The following is a 26,247-nucleotide window of genomic DNA, read 5'->3' as shown; positions in this document are numbered from 1 at the left end:
TGCAACATGTGGGAGTATATAAAGTTCTGGATTCTTTGTCCGTCAAGCATTTTTTCAAACAAAAAGTCGTAATATGATTCAGTGTGGCGCATGTCTTTTGCTTCTGCAGTTCTTACAGCAGTGACTAAAGTGAATATTACATAAGTTAAAAATGCTGCAATTGTTCATCCTAAAACTACTTTGCCTTAGTACTGTGGAAAACACTTTTCAATTAAAATACAATTTGCATAAACTATTTCACAAAAGAGGACGGAGCTTTACAGCCAATGTTCTGCAGCTAACAAATAACTGCAGCCAATTATTAAATTACATTTGCCCTAATAAGCACAGCTGCTGCTGAAGAAGACAATCAAACACGCCCACTTTCTAACGAGTCAATCACCATGACACGTTTAAAACCCAGTCAGCAGTCAGTTGATCTTTACTCTAAGCCGTTTAGCTTAGGATAGTGCGGTTTAGTGCTAATGTAGTTTTGGTTATAGTTTAAGCTACCATACTACAGACACTTCTGGTAATCAGTGGCCATGGCGTTAGAGTTTGTTTCAGGGTAATTTTCTTTTTTTTTTTTTAAGAGTACGTTTGTACCTATATTTGGAATCCAAATACAACTTCATTTTTGTTTCTGTCTTTGTAGAGGGTTACTTCTCCTGTGTGCAGTAGCTTTTTCTCTTCCTGACTTCAAAGGCACGTTTCAGCAGTCCCTCATGCAGCCACAAGGTAAGGGATTACCAGAAAGAGTTTCATGAAGTTTTAATGTCTGTGCTTGTCATTTATTATTATTATTATTATTATATTTTTATTTTTTTCTCTTTCTCTCTCCTAGTTCCCATTCAGGTGGAATGCAAGGCCCACTATTTGTTAGTCTCCGTAGATATACCACCATCTGGTTTGAAGCCACGTTTTGAGGCCATTGGTGTGTGTGTTTTTCGTTCTATTTTAGAGTGCTCTAATGTATATGCACATTACACCCCCCCCCCCTCTTGGGTTCAACTTTTCTTTTTATGATCCCTTAGATGCTGCAGGTGTGTATTCTATTACTGAGCGCTATGCAGCTCAGTGTGGTTATACTTACTCTGTCCAGCCTCTTCAAGGTCGTGTTTTTCTCAGAGCCTCTTATTTCTCCTGTCACACGGACAATCAGGTACAGAACATCTTCATTGATGCACCACTTTCAGGACGGTGGTAATTGAGTTACTGCTATTGGCTGGACTTTTGTGTAATTCGGCAAAGATGCATTGGCGTGTGGGTTTATTTATTTTTTACAAATCTTTCAAGATTGACAAGGTCTTCAACTTCATGTTTCGTGTGGTCATCGCGGACCAGAGTGGGCTGGAATCATTTTTCAATGTGTCTCAGACTTGCAATGTTCATACTTTCACTCCAAGAGAAGTTGTTTGTGAGGAGAACTACATGGAGGTATGAGTTTTGCTCTTATGTAGTGTTTGTCCTGCCAATCTTGTAAACCTTGCTTTCACCCATCTAGGTGTCTGTGAAAGCTGAGATGCCTTGCCTTTCAACTAGTATGATAAAGGGAGAATTCTCTGAAACTTACGCAGTGGTGGGTAGTTTGCTCGTTCAAGTCTTACAATTTAAGAGATTTGGATTGTTTGTTTGTTTGTTTGTTTTTTTTTTTATTTATTTTTTTTTTCCTTCTCCCTATCTAGGCTCACAGTTCAGCAGTAGAGGCCTGGCAGATTATTCTGCAACAAGAGGGACAACGATCCAAAGTTATGTCAACTGAAGAGGCTGCTGCTCTGGGGTACACCGTAATGGGCACACCCAGCAGACTTGTTTTTCGGACTGCCTATGGCCAACCTCATGCAACTGTCAAAATGGTATGGATTTATTTTTATTAAATGTACTTCCACCGTTTGGGAACAATTCACTTTGGCTTTATTTTTTTATAAACGTTAGGAATTGTTTACACCAACGTTGACCATTGCATCAAACTTGTTTCAGGTCAATGATGTCGCAGTTGAAGCGATCCATGCCACAGTGTTTTTCAGACAGACCTGGATGGTGGTCATGATGGATCTGGTTGCATCTTGCTCAATGGGTAAGGACCACTTGTATTTAATCACTTGCACGATGAATTTTCAGGTGCTATATTTCAGCATTGCTTGTAATTTATTACAGATGAAGGTCGTTTTGATGGCTATAGACTTCAGTGGAGAACTCCTGCAGTAATGATTCCACTGGCTGTAGGGCTTCCTGTCTTGAGGACAGAGTACATGGCCATAGGTGTTGATGGTGAGATTGTGGATGAACTGCCTGCAAAAGAGCGTGGCTACTCTGTGATGGTGGTTGGGAATACTGTAGAGAGTAGCATCCCCTTTGGTGCTGAGGGAGGGTACAGAAAGGTATGAGTCATTTTTGTATCACTTATGATCCAGAGAATTTGTTAATTTTTTTTTTTTTTTTTTTTTTTTTTTTTTTTTTTTTTTTTTTTTTTTTTTTTTTTTTTTTTTTTTTAAACCTTCCTTTCAGAGCTTCATAATGGAGAATGTGTATTATGAGATCTACACTGTCCAGCTGGCCTACCAGCAAACGTATGTGGACCACAGTGGTATGGTGACTAAGAAAAATGTAGTGCGGCAAATATCCAGTCCGCTAGTTCCTCGTGTTCTCTATACCGTTAACAGTGAGTTGGAATTTTTTTTTTTTATCTTAAATTCAATTCCCTATTTCCATATTTAACTGTACTGCCTCTCCAGAAACCAACATTGTGGAAGAAATCTTTACCATCTATCTGGGCAATGTACCTACTGATGTGGAACTGGTGTCCATGGATTTTAATGGACAGGAGATCTCTGTATCGACTGCCATCCAGATGGGCTATTCTATCACTAGAGTCTCTGAAACCAATTTAACCTTTGCATACATCATTAGGGTGCCGTTTCAAGACCAGTTTGTTGTGAAAAAGGTGAGTGAATATCTGCGGCTCACTAATTTTAACTGGGATGCATTTATGTAACTATTTAACTCCATACTGTTTCTCTTCAGTTTGTTTCAGAGGGTGTTCTTGAGTACTCGTTGAACGTTAAGTGGACTTTGAACATCATACCTCAAATGGAGACCTATTACCACTATTCCTTTGTGTCTGCTGTGGTTGTTAAAGCCTGTAAGACCCTTAATTCTGGTTTTGTGCACTAATTTTAAACCTTGTCTTGTGCACTGATGGCTTTTCAACTTTCAACAGCCCCTCCAGTTTTTGAGAGCATGTGTGCTGCTTATGGTGTAAGCTTCAGGAAAGAGCACCGTGGCTATGATCATTTGTGGGACTTTGCTGTTGGCCGCCACAGGCTGACCCCACAACTGATTTCAGAGCGTGGCTACAAAGTTACCAACGACAGCAGCGCCTTAATAATGGATGTGCCTCTATTTACAGCTGGATACACCTATGAGGTCTGTTAAGCACTCATGAGACTGAAGTTGTGGGTGGGGTCCCCCCCCCTCAGTGTTTGCCTGTAGATGACATTGTGGACCTCACTCTGTTATAGGACATTACTCTACAACAGTTCTCTGCCAAATTTGAGATTTTCACAAGAAATGCTCAAACACTGGAAACTGTGCAATCTTCAGCCAGACGCTGCCTCTTCCAAACCACTGAGCTCTTGGGTAATCTTGGTGTTCTTGAAGTTTGGCTTTGTAGAGTATTGTGGGTCTTAAGCTTGAGTGGTGGTTTGCATGCTATTAAACTGTCACTGTCTTGTAGTGTGCTCTCCTGAGGGTATTATGACTGTAGTGAGTGACATCACTAAAGCAATACCTAATGCAGACCCTGCCCGGACCACACTATTAGACCCAAGCTGTGGACCCAAAGAAACTGATGAGAGGAGAGTCCTTTTCTCTTTTGGCCTTAACACTTGTGGCACTAGAGTTGAGGTGGGTGACTTATTATTATTATTATTATTATTATTATTATTATTATTATTATTAATTTTTTTTTTTTTTTTTTTTTTTTTTTTAAATCTAATTGCATGGTTCTTGCTCTTCAGATTGACAAGTGGTATGTGACCTATGAAAATGAGATCAAACTTCATGAGTTGTATTCCTCTGACGCAAAGCCAGTCATCACTAGAGATGCTGCATACAGGTATTTATGTCTCTTGAGTAAAAATGAAGCCTTCTAAAGCTGCTAGTTAAAGTGTAGGAAAGCAATGTTCACAACCGACCAACTTATAGTAATCCAACCACCACAATATCAATTTTTCCAGTTACTGTAGTTTACACTAGGTATGTTGAATTGCACCACCCATGACTGACTAGTAAAATCCAAGATTCTCAAAAGCAAATGTGTTCCTATATAGTTCACTGTAGGGGGGGGGGGGGTCTTGCATGGAAGACTAATGGATGAGCATAGGCGGAGGGTGAACAAACTCGTGGGTAAGGCTAATATATGTGCTGCCCTTAATGCATTTAAAGATTTGACCGACCAAAGATGTTAAAAGCACTGCCCATCAACAAACGTCTGTTATGATCAACACAAATTAAACTAGCCCACTGATCTACACTACAAGTAGAGTTTGGGATCAGTTTATTTAAAAAAATTAATTAGAATTATTCTGTCCAACGCAGCATTTATTAAATGTTAAAAAAAATTATTACTTGCTGTGAGGTTTCAAATGAAATTACTAGTAGCTTTTTACTTTTAATATAATAGTTAGAGTAATTTCTGAAGGATCATGTGACCCTGAAGATTGGAGTAATGAAGCTGAATTCATCTATAATTTGTTTAACTACGTTTGAACATTTCTTAGTGCAATAACACTTAACAATTTTACAATGTGTACTATATTGATAAAATATAGCCTTGAGCAGAAGCCTAATTTAAAAAAAATCCCACTGACCCCAAACTTTGGACCCATAGTGTTTAATATAATATTTGTAGCCTTCTGTTTAACAAACAAGTGTTGACATAGCAGTTAATATAAATATTAGCCACTGCCCTCATGCAGCAAAAACTTTCTTTTAGACCCGGCATTATAAGTGATGTCTTAAATTGCAATAAATTTGACCCTGAAATGTAATATTTGAAATGTAAAACTCCAAACAATTGCCTAAAGATTACTACACCATTACAATGAAACATTTAATGCTGAAAACAAGTTAAACCAGAATAATATTAAATTTTTCTCGTAATACTCATTTGTCATTTTATGTCTGACCAGCAAACCAGAATAGTTTGCTGGTTTTGTTTTCAGAGCTGCTGTGAACTCGAGTAATAAACAGCCCTTATCAGTGCAAAGTTCAGAGTTGGACAGTTCCCCATTTCGAAAGCTTTACTAGTAACTATTGCATGAAGAGATCTGGTGCAGTGCTTTTGAAACTGTAACATGTAATCTCTGCCTAATCTTGTGCTAATACTTAGCCATTAGGGTGTTTAAACCTTTAAAATCAATTTGAAGCAGTCACATGGGTATACTCAAATGAGGCTTTGGATGTCACTAATCACATGATTCTGGCAAAACAAATCAAGCTCCGCATGTGAGTTCATGTGCGGCTTCTCTGTACATCTTTCTCCAGGGTGATCGTGAGGTGCATTTACCCAGTACGTTACCTTGAAACCCTTTCAGTGGACCTGAGGTTCAAAGTTGATGCGGCTGGAATTGGAGTAATACAGTCTGTGATGGGTAAGTTGAAGCATGTGTCTGCAGTTTTATTATAACTGCATGAAGTAATTTTATTTTTTTTTTTTTTCCCCAGCTCCTCCCAAAATCGTTGAGACTGTGCAAGTCCAGGAAAGCGCTGTTTATCACCCATCTTTTCAGGCAACTGTTATAGAGAAACCAGTTCAAGTCCAGGAAAGTGCAGTTTTTCGTCCATCTTTTCAGGCAGCCATTGTTCAAAAGCCAGTGCAAATCCAGGAAAGCACTGTTTTGCAGCCCTCTTTTCAGACAACCATTGTACAAAAGCCAATTAACTACAAGCGTCTGGGCCATTTGCGCTGGTCTGAAGACAAACATGCTCATAGGTGACTTGTCATTTTCTCTTTTTTTTTTTTTTTTTTTTTTTTTTTTTTTTTTTTTCGTTTTTATAATGGCCCATGTAACACCTCTTTCTCCACCCCCCCCCCCCCCTTTTTTTTTTCCCACAGGACAAAATAGAAACTTTTAATTTGAATTGAATAAACATCTTAAGCCTTAATTTTTGTGTGGTTTCATGTTTAAAATTGTCATTCTAAGTACTTCTGGTGCCCTTCTAACTCAAAGATATGACCATTCTTGATGGCTAATATTTTAATAAGATGCATTTTAAGGTTTTAAACAACTGTACAAGTCAGTTTAGCAGAAGTCAGTTATTGTGTATCAGTCCATGGTTTACTGACACTGTCCTGAATGGCCAAGTGGAGTCCATTTACCAAAGAGCCTCTGTTATAGAAAAAACCACTAGTTTCTACACCATGTAAGGAGCTCCATGTCTGCTGATGTCCAGTGTGGAGTGGTAGTGCTTTAGACACAACCTGTGGGTTCTGTGTGGAAGCCATGCAATTGGTGGTACTGGTTTGGCACACACGTGGAGTCTTTGTGCTTTGAAGAAAAGCTAACTGGGTCTGTGACTTGACCAAATTCTGAATGAGACTTTGGGTCAGGATATGATTCTGATGGTGGGTTGGTGTTAGAATTTGCTGACTTGGATGAGCCAGTGCTCTAGTCAGGTTAAGACCATGATGGTGGTTTGAATTAATCTGTAACTTTTCTCTCCAATCCTCCTGCTGTTGCCGGTGAATCTTCATGTGAGCATTTCTGCTTTTGATTTTATAGAACATTCTGAAAACACAATTTAAAATGTTAATCAAACTTACTTAAAATATAATTTAGCAAAATACTAAAGTGTGTTACTGTTAAGAAGAGTTGAAATGCATTCAGGTAAAGGGTAATTGATTAATCAAAAGTAAAAATAATACTTGAGTCTTTTTATAAACTATTCCATAAAATTAATCTATTTCAAAGTTACAAACCGTACATTTTCTAAAGCCGGAGTGCTTTTATTTATTTTTTTTATAAAACCTCATGCACAGGCCTCAAAACACATGCAAAATGATAAAATACATTGCAAATACTTGTGATTTTGTGACTTGTGAATGATCACATTGCGATTTATATCGATGCTGAAACTTTTATACAGCCCTACTTAAAACCATAGTTTTCATAAGGCATGTCTAACAAAAGCATGCATTTGCAAAAAGCCATGATCTTCATTTTGACAAACCAATTAAATCTGTTATTACAGGAAAAATGTCTGCACTTACTTTCCACACTGTTTACAGGGAAAGCTTGTGGGAAGTGGTGCAGTATTAATCAGTCTGTCAAGATTGGCTTGATTAACCATCATCGTTGGGGCAGGAGCAACCTGTGAAAGATTAAGTGACATGTTTTAACTTTTTTTTTTTTTGCAGTTACTTAATGGGCTATATGCACAGCTTTTTCAGCCAACGATAAACTTCCGGTGAAAGTTTCATAAAGTTCCTTTTGCAACATTGATACTGTAATGTAATTCAGGTATAATCAGTATACTTAAGCATCCATTTAGTTGTTACAGCATAAAAAGAGATGAAAGGTTTAAATGCAGGCACCGTCATTAGCAGCGGGCTGGTGCAGAAATTCCATTGAAAATACTGGTGTAAATTTAATTTCCATATTTAAAGACATGATGCGGAAAAGTAGAATTTAATGCAGTATTGTTTGGTCTGATACCCATTTATCAAATCTCAGCCAGGCAGTGAAGATCGCAGTTTATTATTATTGCTATTATTATTATTTTTAAAGAAACCAGATTTTAAACACGATTTATTGATTATCCATGGTGATGACAATTCACCGGAAGCCCTGGGGCTGGCTGACTGAAATTAAAAGTCTGTGTGAATATACCCCTTTGGGCGTTTTAACAAAAAACATTGCCAGAATGTCTTCCAAACTATGTCCAAGACGAAAGCTGCTGGTTGTTACATGTTTTTAAAGTACAGATGAATTGGCACTGATTAAGAAACTTAAAACATTTCCTTCAACGAAAATAGTAGCCTGCTGATATTATTAGTTTGATTTACTTTCCTCAAACTGAGTGCTTGACGCGCATGCGCGGCATTATGCGCTCACGAAACGAGGCTTAAGTCTGTAAAGTTTGCTACAGTGAAGTCGGAATATCACTTTCCCCGTTTCAAAATGAATTTGCCTGGTTTACAGACAAGGACACGGTCGTAAAATGTAAGTTAGGGACTGTGGAAACACATTTCTCAAACGATTTATTTACAGTATACCGGCCACGGTAAACTAACGTTATTCTGCTTCGTTTGAAGCGTTCAAAGTTTTGGATAACTTGGCGGCTCAGTTAAAGGTTATGGCAAGTTTTTAGACATATAGTATATTAAACACACGTTTTCACTGTATTGCAAGTGAATTAAGTCAATTAAACAGTTTGTTTTGAAAATGTATTCGGCTGGCGGCACCTGAAAACATTGTAAACGCAACATGTTTTCGACAGTCACATTCTAGGTAACTGAAAGTCCATTAAAAGGGTGATATTGCTTAATTTTCGATTTTAATAGTCTCAAAAAAGATATGTATAGACTGTAGTCTCAAATATACTTCATTAGTCCATCTATTATAGTAATGTCATTTCAATAATCTCATCTGTTAACATGTAAATAGTACAGCATGCACAGGCATAAACATAGGCATATAGCTATGATTTCTTTACTTGCAGTTTTCTTGCTGCTGTTTTTTTTTTTTTTTTTTTTTTTTTAGAGGAAAACACATAGGATATGTGATTACATAGTTATATAATCAAGCTCTGAACCACTGATACGAATTTTGAAACAATTCATTAAATATTTCTAAGTTTCACCTGCAGGAGTTCAAGTGATGTCGGTCCTACCTGACTGATGACGGCTGCAAGTCTTTCCGCCTCCAAACTTTCCTTTTCTCTCTCCCTCTGCTTCCTTTGTTTCTCTGAAAGCCTCTTGGAGTTGTAGTAGAATTCAATACATTGTGACACTGACTTTGTTCTCACCTGAAAGTATAAAGATGCCAAATCGCAAATGTGATCTCTAATATTCGGTGACTTGGCATTTTAAGTAGTCAATGGGTTACCATTTTGTGTATAAAGGAGAAGTCTTTGCCATAAATTGCGAATGCTTTATGGAACATTTTCTGTTCACTGGGAGTCCAGATGTCCTTGCCTAAATGGAAACAGAATTAGTCTCATTTCACAACATACAGTGCTCAGCATATATAAGTACACCCCTCACAAATCTATCTTTTAAATTCATATTTTTTATAGGAAGCTATGCAATATTATATTTGTGCATATACATTTGATTAGTCAGTATTGAAGCCAAATCTGGAGCTAATCTAACAAAATAACTTATGAGAACGGCCCAGAAACTAGTACACCCAAATTTGTATGTTATAGAAAAATATTAAATACACATTTATAAAAGAGGAAATTGAAAAATTTTGTGGAATATTTGTAGGTTGTAACTTATTTTTGCAACATTTGCTTGAATTTAATTGCATTATCTTGGTGACTAAAATAGTATTTTAATAAATATATGGGTTTAATAAATCTGTTTTGTTTAAATGCACCAATATACATTACCTACATTCACTGAGAAATGGATAAAAAGTTCGTTTTCAAAATGGGCTGTACTTGATTATGCTGAGCACTGTATAGGCTAAATTTTTTTGGTGAATCTAGAATCAATTAGGTGTTTACCAGAATAGTGGTAGTTCTCTGATGGAGGGGAGTTTGTAAACAACAACATCTCCAGCGCTGCCTGTTGAATGAAATATTGGAGGAGGTGGAGATCAGGAAAAAGATATGAAGAATTGCTTTGTCTATATTAGAAGTATATATTACCATTGACATTTAGAGAAGGTCATTTTAAATATTGCATAAATATATAAATAGTAATTAATAATAAATGTTGCACTAACTAGAATATCTCCCTGGCAGCAAGACAGGCTATGAAGAGCAAGCTCCAAGTTGGCGCCACCTCCTGGCAGAACACTGGAGGCACTCAGGTCAAGAAGATTCTCCACTGAGGTTCGAGATCACTCATTAATGCATTTTCTAGAAACTGCTGTTTTGAAAGTAGCTGTGGTGTGTTATTTAGATTACCATGCTGTAAGAGGATGTCATGTTCTTCTAACTCCACCCAAGGTTTCCATAATAACTCCTCCCGGACTGGTTCCTCTGAATGCATGCTGTGTTCACTTTCAGCTACCAGATCTGGTAACTCTGCTTGATACTCTGGGCCAATATTTATGCACCTTGGGTGTGAATTTATTAGAAAAAAAATGGTTTTACCAAAACAAGAACAGCAACATTTTACACAATACTTGTACACTGTAAAACCCAATAAGTTGAGCCAACTTAAACTGTTTGAGGAAACCAATTTCAACAAACCATTTGAGTTAAAATACTAATCAATCTGAGTACTGTAAACTTGCTCCATTTAAATTGAAGAATTAGAGTATTAACTAATTACCTTCAACATTGAGTTTAAAACTCGTTTCAAATTAGTAGAATTAACTTTCAGTACAATTTGAGTTAACTACACTCATTTCATTTGATAAAGTTGGTTTTACAGTGTACATTTATTTCTGCACAGATCAAATGTCATTATTAATCTTTTCAGACATATTAATTATGAGGTTTATGGTGACATCAAGTTTTCTTGTTGCAGTTTAATTACTGAAGCTTTTATAATGCTATACAGCTTTATCATATTGACTTAAGCTGTAAAAATAAGGTTACTCATAACGTTATAACTGGTATAATAATAACAAAAATTCTTTCATTCATTAGTTTTCATTCGGCTTAGTGTCTATTTCAGAATTTGCCACAGTGAAATAAGCTTATCACTGTTTCTAAACTTATCAACTTATCAAGCATATGTTTTACAAAGCAGATGCCCCTCCAGCCGCAATCCAGTAATGGGAAACACCCATGCGCACTTACTGACACACACACTACCATTTTAGTTTATTCAATTAACCTATGTCTTTGGACTGTGGGGGAAACTGGAGCACCCAGAGGAAACCCACACCAACATGGGGAGAACATGCAAACTCCACACAGAAATGCCAACTGGCCCATGCCGCCCAATAACAAAAATACTTGGTGTATTGCTTAATTGTGCTTATACATGCTCATAGTAAACAAATACTTCAACCAAATTAAATTGCAGAAGGAATATAAAGTAGGTAAAATAGGTAACACTTTATAATAAAGTTTCATTATTAAATGTTGTATTAAATGTTAATTTAATGAAGGGTGTCATGGTGGCGCAGTGGGTAGCACGATCACCCCACAGCAAGAAGGTCGCTGGTTTGAATCTTGGATGGGTCAGTTGGCATTTCTGTTTGGAGTTTGCATGTTCTCCCTGTGTTAGCTTGGGTTTCCTCCGGGTGCTCCGGTTTCCCACACAGTCATGAGCTATACACTGTAAAAAGTGGAAACTTAAACAAATTATTTTGACTTGTTACAATTAAATAAATTAAGTTTGACAAACTTGATTTATAACAGTTGTCAGTAATAAATTAAGTATAAGTATTGTTCACTATCAATAATGAGCAATACTTGTATTTGCCACAAAACATAAAAGTATTATTTTTATATTAACATGGGGAGGGAATTATTTGTACGGTAATAAATGTATTTTTACTATTATTATTACATGAACAATATCATATTGAATGATTTGTACTGTATGTACTGTTCCATTAATGTTTTCTTAAACAAATTACTAAAACTTGTTACACCTACAAAAGGACTAACTTAAAGGGGTGGTCCAGAAAGTAATTTTAAGGCTTGGTTGTGTTTATAAGATGTTAAGCAATGTGTGCTCATGTTTCACTTGAAGGAAATCATGTTATTTTTTCATAAATCTTACTTTGATTATATACAGCTACTCAGCTAACATGAAAACGACTGTCATATTTCCTAGTTCCTCTGAAAGGCCCGCCCTCAAGAGGCTCTGATTGGTCATGTGTCATAATGTGCTGTGATTTGGGGATTGTGAGTCCACAGCTTCTGCTTGCTGGAGCAGCTCCTTTGATGAGATTTTAACCGAATCCAGCACTGAACTGGCAGAGAATCTGGAGCTGTGTTTTGTCAAATCATGCTTGCTATGTATTTTATAATTCTCTGGAACATAATTAATATTGAACTGTAAGCACTTCTGTCTTTGTGTCGTGTCATTTGGAAGCCCAAATACAGAAATAGAAGAAGCTCTTTGGAAATAGCAGCCTTTGGATGGAATTTAAGCTCTCCCTCTGCTATAACATCATAGCGCCTCCTGCCATGACCCTTAGCTGTGCAGTAAGTTTTACATTCAGAGATGCTGTTTATGTTCACACAGCTACATTACACATCATCTAAAGTTTAAAATATGATATCGTAGTGGACCACCCCTTTAATTTATTACTGAAAACTGTATGTCAAACTTAATTCGTAATTTAAGTAATTTTGTTTAAGTGTTGGGTTGCAGCTGGAAGGCCGTCCGCTGTGTAAAACATATGCTGAATAAGTTGGCGGTTCATTCCACTGTGGCGACATTTACTCTTAATAAAAAATTAACATTTTTAAAAAAATCTATACAGTTGAAGTCACAATTATTAGCCCTCCTGAATTATTAGTCCCCCTGTATATTTTTTGTCCAATTTCTGTTTAACGAAGATAATTTTTTTTACAATACATTTCTAAACATAATAATTTAATAACTAATTTCTAATAACTGATTTATTTTATCTTTGCCATGATGACAGTATATAACATATCACTTTTGGTACTAGTATTCAGCTTAAAGTGCAGTTTAAAGACTTTAGGTTGTTTTAAGAATTAGGTTAATAAGGCGAATTAGGGTAATTAATGGCAAATCATTGTATAACTGCACAATATTGCTTTAAAGGGCTAACAGTGTTGACCTTAAAATGGTTTAAAAAAAATAAAAACTGCTTTTATTCTAGCCGAAATAAAACAAATAAGACTTTCTCCAGAAGAAAAAATATTATTGGAAATACTGTTGAAAATACCTTGCTCTGCTAAACATAATCTGGGATATATTTAAAAAAGAAAAACAAATCCACAGGAGGGCTAATAATTTTGTATGACTTGTAATCAGATCAAGGCTATGATTTTAACATGTTAATAGGCATTAACTAAGAAATTAGTATAATTAATAAAATCTTTTACCTTTTCATTGTCAGTTTAGTTTAACTTATGTTGGCTAATGTCTAATTCACAAATGTTAATTAATGTAGCCTTATTGTAACTAATGTATGTAACTAATTGTAGCCTTATTGCACAGTGTTAGCATGCAATACCCCTATAAATAGTCACAGAACATTCACTCAATATTTCAGCATTCGCACACGCCAGATTAAAATGTGAAAATGTTCATGTTTGAACTATTCATTTAACCAATTAAGTCTCCAAGAATTTGGCTCCTATTATGAGCACCACTGCAAATACAATGTAAATATTCTTTAAAATCACTCCAATAATAACAAACAATTATTCATATTTTAAACTATCAATATTGTGCAAGTTCATTGTCACAATATATTGAATTATTGACTTTCGGCATATGTTTATTAAGAACAATTAGTTTTTTTAAAGACAGACAAGACTGACACTAGCGGTCAACTTAAACTTAAAAGTAGCAAAAAAAAAAAAAAAAACATTTACAGTAAATGCTTTTAACCTTTGTGAGTCCTCATCTTTGCTCTCGTTTGTCCACAGTGCTCTGTTTTCCACAGCCAGGGAAGACAGCAGGTTGCAGAAGAGCCCTGTGCCACTGCGTGTCGGGTTCAACATTGGAGGTGGTGTATAGTGAGATATAGTTTCTTCCCAGTTCTCCATGAGCTCCCTGCTCAGCTGGATCACACTGCTGAAAGGCACTCCAGTATATACAGAACAGGGAACATTCTACACGAGACAACAGGAAACAACAAAGCTGTGAGTGAGTGATGATGATGATGCATAGCCTGTTAAATTTGAACAATGCAAAACAAGATATTAGTAACTTTTCAGTTCTTTCTGATTTTCATATATATTTATATCTATCTATATATATTGCTTGATCTACTTTTTTGTTATGTTATATACTTCGCTGTTTTGAAATTTTGAGGGAATGGGCTATATGCATAGGAAGTGATTTTCAGCCCCCGATAAACTTCTGGTGAAAGGTTTATGTGACTATTTTCTTTTTTATAGGTTTCCTTTTAAAACACTAATAATATAATTTAAAATACAAGTAGTTAAACAGACTTGAGCATTCATTTAGTTGTTCAAGTGTAAAAAGAGAGCAGCAGGCGAGCACAGAAACTTCATTAGAAAGACTGGGGTAAAATAAACTTCCATGTTTTAAAGACATGGTGTGGAACTATGGAATTTAATTCAGTGCTTTTTGTCTGGTCTGAGACCCACTTTATATTGTGTATCAACCAGGCAGTGAAGATCATTGTTTATTAAAGAAACCAGACTTTTAAAGAAACCTTGCAATTTCTTAAACGTTGCAATTTGTAATGTCATGACAGTTCACCGGAGGTGCTTGAGCTGGCTTACTAAAAATTAATATCTCATTAAGATTTTTCAATATTTTTGAAAGAAGTCTCTTGCATTTAGTAGTCATTTTATTTTAATTCTAATTTGCAGTTTTTTTTTGCTCAAGAAAAGTTTTTTTTAAACGCTGTCTTTATTGATTTTAGGAGTTTTTAACATGAACTACAGAAATCAAAATCAAACATACCAAATTAAAAAACAAATTAAAATAAATAATAAATAAAAAAAATATATCAGTGCTTCTCATAGGTTTGAAATATACTTGTGGTGGTACTTGGATTAAAACACACCACTTACCCACATCACATAAAATAATAATAATAATAGATGTGACAAACAAAACTTTATTTAATTTTTAACAATTGTTTTATTTATTATGACACTGTTATACACTGTTTCTTTTCAATGGATTAAAGTAAAAAAGACTGTTGAAATAAAAAAAAAAAAAAAGAAATCCACTATTTCTCTTTTATGCTATTCAGGAGCCATGTGCTCACCCACTGACAGGTAGAATCCCTTCTCTCTCTTTCAAGTTTAAAGCAAACGAATGCCAATGCATTTTAGATATAAAATAGCCTATGTAATATAGCCAAATATCATCATCCAATTAATAAAACTGCAACTGTGTGTGCGCAGCCAGCTGCGAAGCCAAGCAGAAGTAGGCTTATATAAAAAGGTATTGCAAAAACACATACGATTATCGACAGCTTTAGAAAGCAAGAGATTTGGAAACCCGACCAACTTTTTAAGTGCCAAAATGACATGTCTCTGGGTCTGCAGAGCATGTGAGACTGTCTCTGGAAGTGTTGACAGGTCTTAAGCACACTGAACGAAACGGGTAAACAAGAGAAGATTTTCTACTTCTTAATCGATCACGGTATCTCAATAGCAGGTGATACAATTTATATAGAGAAAAATATTTGTATCAGCTTCCTTTAGGAATCCTTCAATGGGATTTAAAATTTTGAAAAACTTTTCTGGTTTTCTCCTGACTATATGTTAATTTTTTTTTTTTTAAGTGAAACAACTGTGGGACAACCATTGTCCAAAGTGAGAGCTTTCTATATTTTTCAAAAACAAGCTATTATAAGTGTTGCATGCAATAAGCAGAAAGTTAACAATTTCTTATCAGAGCTAATAAAAGTACATGTAACAGAAAAAAATGTTTGAATACAAAGTTTTGGACATTTAGGTAGATCCTGTTTTAATAGCATGGACAAAAAGTTTCGAATTTTCTCCCAAATATGTTCAACCATTGGATTGAATTTGTGAAGCAATTCTGGAGTTATGTATAGTCTCATACTCCATTTATATTGCAGAAGTTTAAATCGTGTATTAATTGTCTGGGTCGGTGCCTTCAGACAGATACTCTGCCGTTCATCTTCTGTGATACTCTCTCTCATATCTTGAATCCATGTCAAATGTTTATTTTCTCTACTTTCTTTGCATTTGTAAAAATGAATCTGTAAAATAGAGAAATTTGCCCAGGCAATCAAAATGGTTTAAAGTAATATATTCTGAAGAGGATAGATCTCAATGTTTTGTATTAGCTTGGTTGTAAATGATCAAACTGCTGATTTTCTTTGTAGAAACCACAATACATTTTTTAGAGAAACAGTATTTTCTGAAATTTGTTTATAATTATTCATTAACAAATGCCTTCATGATAAACCAATTTTTAGTATTCAAGTCGATTTTTTCATAAAGAGGCAATAATTAAGAGAAGTGCTTGCAATACAAAGTTTCAGATATTGCTTAGAGCAAGCTAGAAGAGGGAGTGATTAAGGAAATGCATACTTTAAAAAAAAAAAAAAAAAGAAAACTTCACATTTTCTTCATACATTAGAATGCACCATGCTTTTCTGTGTTTTGAACAAAAATAATGATGCTAATAATAATGATAATAATATAATGCATTTTAAGGATGACACCAACAGAAATGCCAGTTATAGAAAATACAAAAAATAATTGTATTTTTAGGATATAATTTGAGGACTTTTTTAAGGAATCACTGCAGTCCAAGAAAACTAGTAATTTTTACATTTAAATCTAAATAAAGCATTTAATCATTTAAAACTTTTAAAATTATAGAATTTAGTATGACCATATATGTTTTCACTAAGTACAGTTTAGATTAAGTATGTACTTAATATTTGTTTGAACCTAATATACCATTTATTTATTTATATTTATTTATTATTTATATATATAATTTAAACATATACACTCACCAGCCACTTTACTAGGTACACCTGTCTAACTGCTCGTTAACGCAAGTTTCCTATCAGCCAATCACATGGCAGCAACCTAATGCATTTAGACATGTAGACTGGTTCAAGCTGATAGAAAGGCAACAGTAACTCAAATAACCACTCGTTAAAACCGAGGTATGCAGAAGAGCATCTCTGAACGCACAACACGTCTAACCTTGAGGCGGATGGGCTACAGCAGCAGAAGACCACACCGGGTGCCAGTCCTGTTAGCTAAGAACAGGAAACTGAGGCAGGCTACTAAAAAACGTCTGGTCTGATGAGTCTCAATTTCTGCTATGAAATTCGGGTCAGTGATAGGGTCAGAAATTGGTGGGATGCTATCATGTCAATATGGAACAAAATCTCTGCGGAATATTTCCAGTACCTTGTTGAATCTATGACATGAATGATTAAGGCAGTTCTGTAGGCAAAAGAGCCAACCCGGTACTAGTAAGGTATACCTAATGAAGTGGCCGGTAAGTGTATAATAAAGTAAAACTGTTTGTGTATACATTTTGTTTCCTCAAGGGTTATACATTAAAGTAGCCTTTTGTGCTGTTAAGATGATTTCTATGTATACAAAAATCTCTTTTGTCAAGTAAATTTAAATGCAAATGCCAAAATAGTCTTGTCTTTGACCCAAAAATATATATTACAGAAAAACTAAATTGATTAGCAAATAGTTGGTCTCGTCTCATACTTGTGTGCTGGAGCACCCTAGTGGTTTTTCTGAGGACTCAGGACTGAAGTTCAGTCCACAGCCAAACCGTGATCCATCTCCTGGCACTGAAACTTGCATATGGAGACTGGCCTGGTGCAGAGAAGGTCCAAGAGATGATTGCCCCATCTATCAATATGAAAAAGTAATTGTAAACACAATAATTTATTTAAAAATTGCATGCTAGGTTAATCAACTTAAAGTACATCTACAAATGATTGCGAAGCCATCAATCTAATCTGCTCAGCAAAGTTAACCATGTGTCTAAATGTGCACCCAACATACCTGAGGCCATGATATGTGGTCTTCGGATGTCCCAGGCTCGTGACTCAGCTGTTGCTGCAAGCAGGACTGAGGATGATGATGTTGAGTCAGGGAAGGGTTAAGGGACATTTGCAATGAACAATCTAAAAGAGAAAAGCATCAAAAAACCACACTTAAGATCTGAAAATGGACACATTTTAAAACTGATCACCACACAAAAGGTGGTTATTTTACTCGTACCTTTCTGCAGTGAGTTTACTTGTTTCAGATGAGGTCCTCCGTGCTCTGAGTAAACCATAGAGGAGTTTGAATCTTGTGTAAGATGCTGCGTTAAGTCCATGCTGTCGTTGTCATCAGCTTGTTGCTGGAGCCAAACGGGATGATTGAACCTGCCAGTAGAGGGCGAAGGTAGAGATGGAAAGAACTGCAGTGCTCCATCTGTCTGCGTTTGTATTTGTAATTGGCTCAAGATCTGACCAGGCAAGAAGTGTTGAGGTCGTTTGGGAGGAGAGAAGGATGAAGGAGGCAGGGGCGTCGGAGGTGGACTCAGAACCAGAGGGAAGGAGAGCGAATGCGATGGAGGCATAGTATTGCTGAAGCCGCTCTGCTCTCCTCCGCTTAGCATTCGTGAAGTGCTACGACTACAAAACGCCTCAGAGAAAGAATCCAGCTTTTGCTGTTGATGCCCGGTTGTTTCATAACTCTCCGACGCCTCCTGTTGGTGGCAGTGAGAGTTCCAGTCAGGCTCATATACTCCAGCTTGTGCCTTGTTCCTGTTGAGTACCATTGAGGGAACTGGGGATGTATTCCCCCAATAAGCAGTGCTCCCCGATTGATCTACTCCATTTAGAGTGCTCCCAGTGCGCTCTTCACACTGGACTTCGAATGGGCTAAGCCCAGAAATTGAACCTTGTTGGTAGAGGTTGTGGTTTGACCTTTGACCTTCTGCATGAGGTCGAAACATAGGAGCGAAGGAGAGCGACTCGGGATCAGGAGATGTATGGTCAGCCATGTGTCGTGTTGCAAATGCCTCCTTCAAGTTAAAGGACACTCATAGCATCTGAAAACTGAAAAGGCACACAAAGACCATCAGAAATCATCTAAAGCCTTTCAACCTCACGAACGTTAGTGAACCAAACCACACGAACAAGTACAATGAGCTGTTTTTCTCAACTGCTCAGTAGTTTGTTTTCATCTTGGTCTTTTTATAGACAATAATGCATAGAGTAGTACGGCGACGTTACAACAAAGTAAAACAGACATGCGAAAGTCGAAATGTCAACAAGCATCAATCAGAAGATGACAAACAGCCTTTGTATAGCTTTTTACTTTCTCTCTCTCTCTCATCGTTCTTCCTCACTCTTTTTTTACACTCACCAATGATCGTCTCCCTCGGTCCATACCTGTTGCTTTAGTTCATGTGCTATCTGTTCATGTCGACTAGTGAATTGTGTGTCTCCAGCTACCGAAATTAAAATACAGCCACATGTGAAAGCAGGCTCTGCCTCTTTTTCACTTCTGCGCAAACGCATCATACTTGAACGCGAAAACACTTTCTCACACACACTTGTTTCACAGGTGCCACCGATCAAAAAGGTAATAGAGTCTCCCCCCTCCCTTAAAACCCTGAACCGAAAGCCACATCCTGAGGAAATAGTCACGGATCTCCCTCTATCTCTCTCTTTTTACATCTCCCTCCCTCTTCTGTCTTGCTCTCCTCCTTACCCTTCTTTCCTTCTCAGTCTATTTTTATCTCTTCTCCTACATCACAAGCATACTCACAGTCTCCCATAGACTATCATCTCTTTTTGGTCCAACGAGGATCTCAATCATGGTGGACTGTAGAACAAACAGCAAAATGATGTCTGAATCCACCGCAACCCTATTTTTTTATACTTTTTAAAACTATTAAGAAAAGCGTGCTGTCTTCAGTGATGTTGGAAGGCTGTAAGACCTTTTGGGCTTATTGTTCTGGCGTTTTAGATTGTTCTTAAGATTCGCATCTGTTGTGGTTAGTGACTGGAGTGTAAAAAACGTAAGAGTTGTCTCACTGGCAGGTGAAGTGTGGGCGTTTGTGTAAGTGTATACGACATGAGTGAGAGGCAAAGCTTCCTGTCGGGTGTGAGAGTGTCGGTCAGAATAAGAACACGTTTGTAAACTTTATCGTCTTTAAAGTTAGGTTTTAGATGTTTAAATTAATTGCTTTATTTACTTTTTATTTTGCATGCATGCATATGTGCCTGAGTGTTTTTGTGCATGTGTTTGTGTGGGTGAAAAGAAGAACAGTGTTTACACCAGTGAGAAATTGTGGTTTCTCAAAATCATGTGACGGGAAGTTGACCATGAAACAACGACAGAGCAGGAAGTGGACAAGGGAAACCTCCGTACACCCCGCCTCCGCTCTCTAGCTCTTTCTGCATGTGTATCCCTCTTATACCCACAATATAAAATCGTTTCCATACCGCATATGCATTGTCTCTGCACCTCTTTTTCCACCCACACACAGTGTTTCCCTCTCTTTTTCTTTGTGCTCTCTTTTTTTTGTCTCTCTCATGCTAAACTCTTAACCTGCTGTTCGCAATATAAAATAATCATGCCTTTTTATTTTTGAATGACAGGTCAATACTACAGGTCCACCCACCAACGTGTGTCATATCTCGGTCAGAGGGATTAAATTCTGATAGACCGTGAATCTGAACGGCCCACGCACGGGTTGTAGGTTTGTCAGTTTGGCTGATGAGGGTGATGTTAATTTAGCGGTGAGTACAGTATGAATGTACCTGCAGAAGTCACCTACACAAACCTCACTATTAGCATAATGTGGGTGATACAATAAAGAGGTGTAAGACAATACACAGAGTAGACGGATTCATGGATCATAAAAATTGCTAATTTTATTCTATACCCGCATGCTATTTAGTTTTTACCTTCGTTGTCACCTGCTTTTTTTCCTTGAAGCATTATTTACTTTCACTTAAATGGGTTTCTTTAGGTAATCGGAGTAAAACTTAATTGTCACCATCCTACAGTACTTTTTTGTGTGCATATTTAAATATTTAAAGTTTGAACTTTAAAAATGGGGTGACGGTAAAGGGCTTAAAGGGGGACTGAAACAACATAGGATATAATTGATGGAAAGAGGAGTGTGGAGGCTGTTTTCTAGTTTTCTGTCAGATGTGTGAAAGAGTGAACAGAGGAGGGGAAAGGCAGCAGAGTGGTTTGGACTTTTTTTCCTCTCTTTCTCTATCATTCTATCAAACCGTTTATCTTATTTACGAGACAGCCTTCGTAAGTGCATGCAAAGAGTTCACAAATGAATGCGTCCACAAATGTAGGAAGTGGTGAGAAAGGAATGAGAGGAGAGCATAATCTTACTGAATGAATCCTGCAGTTTGGGTTATGCAAATAAATAAATGTGGGTTTTTTTTTAAAGCACAAATTGTGTCCCCCAAAGATACAGTCTCTTATATATTTGGACTTGGGGCCCGTTATTAGATCGCTCCTGAATGATGCAAAGTGAAATGTGCCGATGATGTATTTTAGGAGGAAGAATTCATGTGTTTGAGCTTCAGCAAAATCAAAAATGGATTACATGTTAAGTCACTTTCCATAATATTTAAGAAGTCAGACTTTCCAAACAAATACAATCGACTGCATGCGGCCGTAGTTTTAAGTCTGGGAGGAGAATAATGAAATTATCGGCTGCTCTTTATGTGAGGTTCTTTATTTGTACTGGATAAAAGCTAAATTACTAAATATAAATGTACATTTCTGACACATCTAATACACACTATAACAATATATATTTATTTACATGTTTTATGTATTTTTGAAAGTGCTATTATTTAATAAGTTGTGTTTCCCTGTACTGAGTGTAACATTTTATCCAGTTGGCCCATGCATAAATGAAAAATTCTGAATATTATATGTAGGCCTGTCACAATATCTATTTTTTGTTGTACAGTACATTGCAACAAAATATATTGCGATAAACGATATTCTTGTCATTTTATGCCACTCATTATATAATGCCAGAATGACAATATAATATCATCATGAATTAAGTACACTCTTCCAAAGAACACATAATATTTTGTACTTAAGAATATTAAATTTAATTACAGTCATTTTAACAATTTAATAACTAGAGATTGGAATCAGAATGTGAAAACGCTCATCCTAAACAAATAAAATACAAATAAGTCACAAAAAAGTAACAGAGGCTGCGATATCTGCTATCAGATCTTTTTTTCAGTTGTCAGACACCCACATAAAAATATACTATAGTAATTTATAGTAAATACTATAGTGTTTTTTTAACCATACTGACACGGACACCTCTAATAGAGATTGAGCGGTTCACAATCAGCTCAAATGTTGCAAGAATAGTTTTTATGTATGGGCGATATATATTGCATCACCAAAAATGATTGAGGTCATGTCCATGTGTTGTGTGATGAGTCGATATATTGACTATTGTGACAGGCCTAATTATATGCAAATTACAAAAGTTTAGCATTAAGACCATTTAAATGATAAAAAATAAGCAGTGTTTCTGCTCTAAATTTCAATGTTAAAGTTATATAACATAAAAATGACAAGAGGTCAAATCTCTGGAACACTGCAGCTTCATCAATATAATGATTATTGGCCTGCGATGTACCACATACTATTGAATTACAATTATTACATGGTGTTTCTTTTGTTGTTTTTGCTGCTTCTTCATTTAATAAATTGTATATAGTATTTCCAAAAGGTGTTTCATGTGTTCACCCCGAAAGCTTAAATTCTGATGCACATGGCATCAATGAAACATCCTCAGTTAAGTCTTGAACTTTCACACCATATCCTGTATTTGTCTATAAGATGTGTATGAAATTTAACAAGTAAAGCTTATTGACTTCATGGTTTATACATTTTGTTTATATTAAGCTGGTACATCAGTATCTGAAAGTGCTGCCCTCAAAGGACATTCGTACAATATTTGCTTTAATCACCGTAATTAAACCAACGAAATATTGGGGCATTATATTGAAAAGAAGAAAACTCTATATTTAAAGTATTTATCTGACAAATTATTAGACAAAACGTGTAAATAAAGATTTAAAATTTTTTATTATCATTATGAAAAAATGCAGATAATGTGCTCAGCATATATAATAAGTACACCCCTGACAAATTATTCAGTTAATTCATATTTTCTATACGATATTATAGTTGTGCATATACATTAGATTAGTCAGTACTTAAGCAAAATTTGAAGCTAATCCAACAAAAATAACTTACGATAACGGTCTAAAAACTAGTACACACAAATGCATATGTTTTGGAAAAATATTAAAAACAACTAAAAAAAAGAGGGAAGTCAAGGGAAACAAAAAATATTTAAAAATTTTGTAGTTAATGTATTATCGTTCTATGTCAAAAGATATATCTGTTAAATAAATCTGTTTTGTTCAAATCAAAATATATTACTTATAATTACTGAGAAATTACTTATAATTGAGAAATGGATACAAATATTCATTGTCAAAATGGGCTGTACTTCTTTATGCTGAGCATTGTAACAAAAAACTCCCATGAAATCATGTACACAATGACTAAAGTGAGATTGATATTTTGCTAATTCACTCATGCACATTTCTGAAATAATTTTATTTTCTTGCATTATCACAAATGAAGCAATTGAAATGTGGGATACAAACAAAAGATTTACTCACTCCAAGCTGAACTACACACTATGACAGGAAAAAGCATGCCATAAATAACATATTGATGCCCTATGGGTGTAGATTTTCCAAAGAAGCATATCACTTTTGGCCATTAATGTATTGATATATAATTTTTTTGCCTTTCACAGTCAAATAATATAACGCATTCATACACGAAGTATGCAAGTTTTTTAAACCTAAGTTTTGGTAAAATCTGGACAAACCCAACTGCTGTATTCAAGTTAACTGAAAAACACAGTTTATTAAAAAAAGTTAATTAAAACACGCAACGACTTTGAAGTGATACTTTTAAGGTAAAACAGTCAAATCAAACCCGCATGTACAATTTATTTACATTTATAATTTATTTACACCAAGACATATCATACACCACCAATGTTTTATATAAAATAGATGTTCTTAGAGATTAACGCTGAACTAAACTGAACTTTTTTAAATTTTATTTATTATAAAAACTGTTTTTGAATTGCATGACCATTAAAATTTGAAAACGCATTTTACTAAGCATATCGGTCTCAAAGTCCAATATATTTATTTTGAATGAATTTATCCAATATAAAAATTTACTGTGCTATTATTGATCATTGGTTTGACCCATCATGAGTTTTGAACAGCTTGCAAAACCCTAGCGTAAACACAGATTTCTGTTGTACTGAAAGGAGTGTCACTTATGCTTATTAAAGCTAAATTTGGCCGCAGTGATACAGGAAACAGCCCATTGGTGGATGTGAACTTCCTCTCATATTAAAGAAGTCACTTAAATTATTTATAGATAAAATATTACTGTTCTATTAGTAGGGGGCGTCAAGCCAAGTCCTAATAAATTTGTTTTCTTTTGTTTGTATGTATTTTTCTAGTGTAAACTTTGAAAATTGTTACTAATGTTTTTTTTTTGTATATTTCCAGGAATGAGCATCGCATGGATTAGCAATCTACAGCATCATGAAGGTGACTGGATGAAATTATTCATCAGGTGAGCTTCTTTGCATAAAAATATAAATCTGAATTGATTTTCTCTACATTCGATGTACATGAATGACAAAAGTCACAATCATTTAATTATTATTGAAGGCCTGAGTTTTTTTTTTTAAATAATTTGAACGATCCAGCATCACCGCTACAGCAGTTAGTAAAAACAACGTCCGGCCTAACAATATTGTTATCTTCACACTTTTATATTGATGTTAGGTAGATTTTCAAGTGTATTTGGAGAGTATAAAAGGCTTCTTTGTGCACAGTGCTTTAATTTGTTTCATTTGTGGTAGCTCAAGGAAACCTGCTTACTTAGAAATGTGCAGGAGCATAGCTGATAATCAAAAATTAAATATAAAAACTGCCTAATATTAATATAGAAATGTGCCAGAGTTATTGGTGGTTCATTTAGCTGTGGCAATCCAAAGTAAAAACAAACATGAATAATCTTAAAGAAAGTGAATGAGTGAGTAATAACTCATATTGCAGCCCGTGTATACTTCTTCATTTTTCAGTTGTAAAATCAAACCCATATTCTGTGATAAACCGTAAGTATCATTTACACTTTAGTTAGTTCCGGTTCAGATTATATTCCTCATATTTTGATGCTTTAATTAAACTTGTATGGTCATTAAGTGTGAATACTCTGCAAATGACGGCTCTGGATCAGTTTTGGCCTCAACTGCAGCTCATTACTGTCCAATCTGTGTGTCAATGGAAGAATCTTGCAAACATTTTATTGTTTGAGATCATCAGTCTCATAATCATCAGTGCGACTATTAAATGCACATAAAAGCTGACCTACAAGAGGAGTCAGGTTTGAACTTACCCCCTAAAAAAGCTAAACGTTAAATAAAAAAATAAAGTTGGTTTGTGCACTGAACTGAGAAAGGTTTGTCGGACTGTTTTCACAGGATTATGCGCTATATAATTCTGTTTTTCATGAGAATGACTCTCAAGCACATACTGTTATCAGATTATCAGACATTTAGACATTTTCTACATTGTCATTCACAATGTCACAGAATGTCACAGAAGCCACTATAAATTCTTAAGGCGTGAACTACTATTACTTTTAAATATTAGCACATTACGCACCGGATAAACAAAGACAAACATTAATTAAATGAAAAAAAGATCTGTATGGCTTAAAAATCCACACTGTTCAATTCACGCTGGCGTTTCTAGCATGTCCTCCATCCTAAAAACTTTTCCTAAACTAGGCCTCAACACCAATGAAATCCTTTGTGCGACTCACACATTCGTGTTGCTCAGCTGAAATTATTTTTGCGCAAGTCTGGTGCAATGCACAATCTTTCAAACACAAGCGAAACACTCCAACATCGCTTTGCATCCACAAAGTAAAAGCGAACAAGATTAGTGTGAGCAAAGCTAGGTCTGTGTCTTACACAACTTTGTTTTCTGGATTTAAACACGTGCAGAAACTCTTCTGACATGCCTATATGTCAGTTTAAGCACTTGCTAACTCACTTCGCTCTCTGTTCTTTGCTGGCTTGTTCATAAACAAAGTAAGATGTGACTTACCTTTCTGTTTTGAAGCGGAGGCCTGCTGGACAGTTGATCTCTGCGAGCTACATTTATGCCTGTGAGCACGAGTGAGTGAATGAAGGAGGGATGCACTGTTAAAGCTAGATAGACAGAAAGACATAGAGAGACTGCGGAGGCGTTGGTGATGGTTAACTTTTCGGTACGGCAATCTTCTCTTGGTTCCTCTGATCTT

The 26,247-nt window shown here is 35.7% G+C and overlaps 2 protein-coding genes across 2 annotated transcripts; one reads left to right on the top strand and one right to left on the bottom strand.

Moving 5' to 3' along the window:
• The first annotated feature begins 459 nt into the window (after positions 1-459).
• On the top strand, positions 460-6,147 carry zpax4 (zona pellucida protein AX 4). The gene is made up of 19 exons (XM_056462774.1): positions 460-547; positions 635-717; positions 824-913; positions 1,014-1,141; positions 1,276-1,416; positions 1,484-1,558; positions 1,665-1,835; positions 1,960-2,056; positions 2,137-2,360; positions 2,488-2,641; positions 2,715-2,923; positions 3,004-3,121; positions 3,200-3,405; positions 3,501-3,618; positions 3,716-3,885; positions 3,999-4,096; positions 5,527-5,633; positions 5,707-5,974; positions 6,098-6,147. The coding sequence occupies exons 1-19, from the start codon at positions 525-527 to the stop codon at positions 6,105-6,107; spliced, it is 2,490 nt and encodes an 829-aa protein (XP_056318749.1). The 5' UTR covers positions 460-524; the 3' UTR covers positions 6,108-6,147.
• si:dkey-19b23.10 (uncharacterized) lies at positions 6,113-26,247 on the bottom strand. Its single transcript, XM_056462773.1, has 12 exons — positions 26,052-26,247; positions 18,043-18,869; positions 17,824-17,945; positions 17,521-17,667; positions 13,709-13,932; positions 10,120-10,271; positions 9,936-10,039; positions 9,715-9,775; positions 9,090-9,178; positions 8,875-9,009; positions 7,253-7,353; positions 6,113-6,770 (listed from the first exon to the last, which is right to left on the bottom strand). Exons 2-12 carry the CDS (start codon positions 18,812-18,814, stop codon positions 6,299-6,301), a joined length of 2,379 nt encoding a protein of 792 aa, XP_056318748.1. The 5' UTR covers positions 18,815-18,869; positions 26,052-26,247; the 3' UTR covers positions 6,113-6,298.

This window comes from Danio aesculapii, chromosome 7 (assembly GCF_903798145.1).
Source record: "Danio aesculapii chromosome 7, fDanAes4.1, whole genome shotgun sequence".
Taxonomy (NCBI): domain Eukaryota; kingdom Metazoa; phylum Chordata; class Actinopteri; order Cypriniformes; family Danionidae; genus Danio; species Danio aesculapii.
The sequence above is the reverse complement of the archived record's forward strand: the minus strand, read 5'-3'. Positions and strand labels throughout refer to the sequence as shown.

Bases quoted from the DNA above. Each gene is read 5' to 3' on its own strand.
- zpax4 (XM_056462774.1), top strand. From the start codon at position 525: ATGGCGTTAGAGTTTGTTTCAGG. The intron at 3,619-3,715 runs GTAATCTTGGTG...ACTGTCTTGTAG, and splicing joins CCAAACCACTGAGCTCTTGG to TGTGCTCTCCTGAGGGTATT. The intron at 3,886-3,998 runs GTGGGTGACTTA...CTTGCTCTTCAG, and splicing joins CTTGTGGCACTAGAGTTGAG to ATTGACAAGTGGTATGTGAC.
- si:dkey-19b23.10 (XM_056462773.1), bottom strand. From the start codon at position 18,814: ATGGCTGACCATACATCTCCTGATCCCGAGTCGCTCTCCTTCGCTCCT. The intron at 17,668-17,823 runs GTATGTTGGGTG...TCATATTGATAG, and splicing joins ACCACATATCATGGCCTCAG to ATGGGGCAATCATCTCTTGG. The intron at 7,354-8,874 runs GTAGGACCGACA...AATCTTTCACAG, and splicing joins TTGCAGCCGTCATCAGTCAG to GTTGCTCCTGCCCCAACGAT.